Source organism: Limulus polyphemus, unplaced genomic scaffold (assembly GCF_000517525.1).
Source record: "Limulus polyphemus unplaced genomic scaffold, Limulus_polyphemus-2.1.2 Scaffold572, whole genome shotgun sequence".
Taxonomy (NCBI): Eukaryota; Metazoa; Arthropoda; class Merostomata; order Xiphosura; family Limulidae; genus Limulus; species Limulus polyphemus.
The window spans coordinates 359,969-362,432 of record NW_013666182.1 but is presented as its reverse complement, the minus strand read 5'-3'; the positions used below and the strand labels follow the sequence as shown (position 1 = coordinate 362,432).

Genomic DNA, 2,464 nt, shown 5'->3' with positions numbered 1-2,464 from the left:
CTGTCCATAATTTAGCAGTGTAAGACTAAAGGGAAGGCAGCTATTCATGACCACCCACCACCAACTCTTGGGCTACTCTTTTACCAACGAATAGTGGGATTGACCGTCACATTATAACACCCCACGGCTGAAATGGCGAGCATGTTTGGTGGTACGGGGATTCGAACCTGCGTCACTCAGATTGTGAGTCGAGCGCCCTAACCACCTGGCCACGCCGGGGTAGAAAATGAAAAATGAAATATCCTTGTTTCGGAGTTGATTCAAATTATTCTGGATTTTAAAGTAGCTCCTAACCGCTAAATATGCAGTTGTATTATTATACAGTTGGCCAAGAATCAAAATATATTTCCTGCTCTTTTCAGCGTTTTTAGTTTAACCGTGTATTAATCAGTGGAACTGAAACAGTTCAGAAGTAATTTATAAAATGATTTAAAATAAAATGTCATCTTTGAGCTTACATTGGATCCGCAATTAGTTAAATAATGTTTCATTTGGTCGTTGTTTGGTCATGTGAACTGGGAAGATCAGGTACATCTGGACCTCTCTCCTTGACTATTGATTTGGTTCTTGAAACTGCATTTAGCTAGTTTATTTGGTTTGGTGTGAATTTCGTGACAAGCTAAACGAGGGCCGTTTGCGCTAGCTATTCCTAATTTAGCAGTGATAGACTAGAGGGAAGGCAACACCATCCACCACCAGCTCTTGGGCTACTCTTTTACCAATGAATAGTGAAATTCACCGTCACATTATAATGCCCCCACGGCTGAAAGGGCGAGCATGTTTGGTGGGACAGGGATTCGAACCCGCAGATTGCGAGTCGAGCGCCATTCTAAACAGAGAAGTTTAACCCGATTTGCGGTACTTTTTCTCTTAACGGTATAACCTCGAATCTCTTATATACACACACACAAAAGAGAGCCCATTAAATAAGGATTGAAGATACTTACCCATCATACCATTCGATCCTAACATAGTCTTTTACATCTGGAGTTCTCTCTTTGAATTTCAAGCAGGTTTTCTCGTGGTAATCCCGAATTCCGTCAAGTATGTAATCACGAATGCTTTCTGAAATGTAATCAAGCATGTTTCTTGGGCACCAGAAACCATAAACGTATTTCTTTTTTCTAACAGCAACAAATGTTTTCATATGGAAAATTAGCACTTTAAATAGGTTTTGACTAATCACATTTTGAACAAATAATTATAACAATGGGGAAATATCGCAAAATGTGCGTACTTGTAATGTGATAATGAGTGTTTGTTTTAGTCCAGGAGTCGAAGAATGTATTAAAAGGTAAGGTCTAAAGCAAAGTTTCTGAAATTTAGGCTGTTTGGTCTTCATTCAGAAATGCATAATTTCAGAACATTAAATTTCAATGGTCATTTTATCTTACAATCTTATAATTGTAACATGGTAATAATTATCAATACTATTATCGCATGGTGATCAATTATTTGGGGTTTATCTTACAATCTTATAATTGTAACATGGTAACAATTATCAATACTATTATCGCATGGTGATCAAATATTTGGGGTTTATCTTACAATCTTATAATTGTAACATGGTAACAATTCGTAATACTATTATCGCATGGTAATTAAATATTTGGGGTTTATCTTACAATATTATAATTGTAACATGGTAACAATTCGTAATACTATTATCGCATGGTAATTAAATATTTGGGGTTTATCTTACAATATTATAATTGTAACATGGTAACATTTCGTAATACTATTATCACATGGTAATCAAATATTTGGGGAACTATAGCACCAGTGGTCCCTGACCTTATATTTAGATTTCATTTTTATTTTTAATATAAGATAAACTTTGTTTGACTAAATTCATCAATAATACTCTAAATTTATAAAATCCTAGGCCTACATTTATTTGTACACTCACCTACCGATGATCCCAGCTCATAGTAAACAACTCCTCCGGGCCACAGCAATGTGTCATCGACTATAGCGTTTCGGTCCTGATCAAAACAAATAATAAACTTAGAGTTTTTGGAGAAAAAAAATTAAAAAAACAAAGATTTATTCTTTGCTACTTAGTAACGTTTTCCTTGAATAATCTGAGTTATCTTGTGGTGGGCAGAGCACAGAGAACCCATTGCGTAGCTTTGTGCTTAACAACAAACTTTTTGTTGTTAATGCTACCAGCAACATGATAGAATAAGCGATTAATTAGTTTAATTTGATATCAATGTGTTTCTAAATATTACACAATAAATGCATCTTTCATCTTCTACTGCTCAAGCTTTGTTTGTAGTAAAGCACGAAGCTACACAATGGGCTATCTGTGCTGTGCCTACTACAGGTATTGAAACCCGGTTTCTAGCGTTATAAGTTTGTAGACATACCACTGAGCCAGTGGGGGACTGTACTTCTTAAGCAACAATAAACAAGTCAATTGATATAAATTTATCTTTGAGTTTAGTAAGTTAAGATTAGT

General features: G+C 35.4%; 1 protein-coding gene across 1 annotated transcript in view; it reads right to left on the bottom strand.

Moving 5' to 3' along the window:
- Positions 1-2,464, bottom strand: part of LOC106459180 (astacin-like metalloprotease toxin 1) — a 17,429-nt gene that overhangs the window by 9,764 nt on the left and 5,201 nt on the right. The window contains exons 4-5 of the mRNA XM_022385618.1: positions 1,910-1,985; positions 948-1,065 (exon numbers count right to left, since the gene is read on the bottom strand). Of these exons, the coding sequence (XP_022241326.1) occupies positions 948-1,065; positions 1,910-1,985 (194 nt within the window). The remainder of the gene's footprint in view (positions 1-947; positions 1,066-1,909; positions 1,986-2,464) is intronic.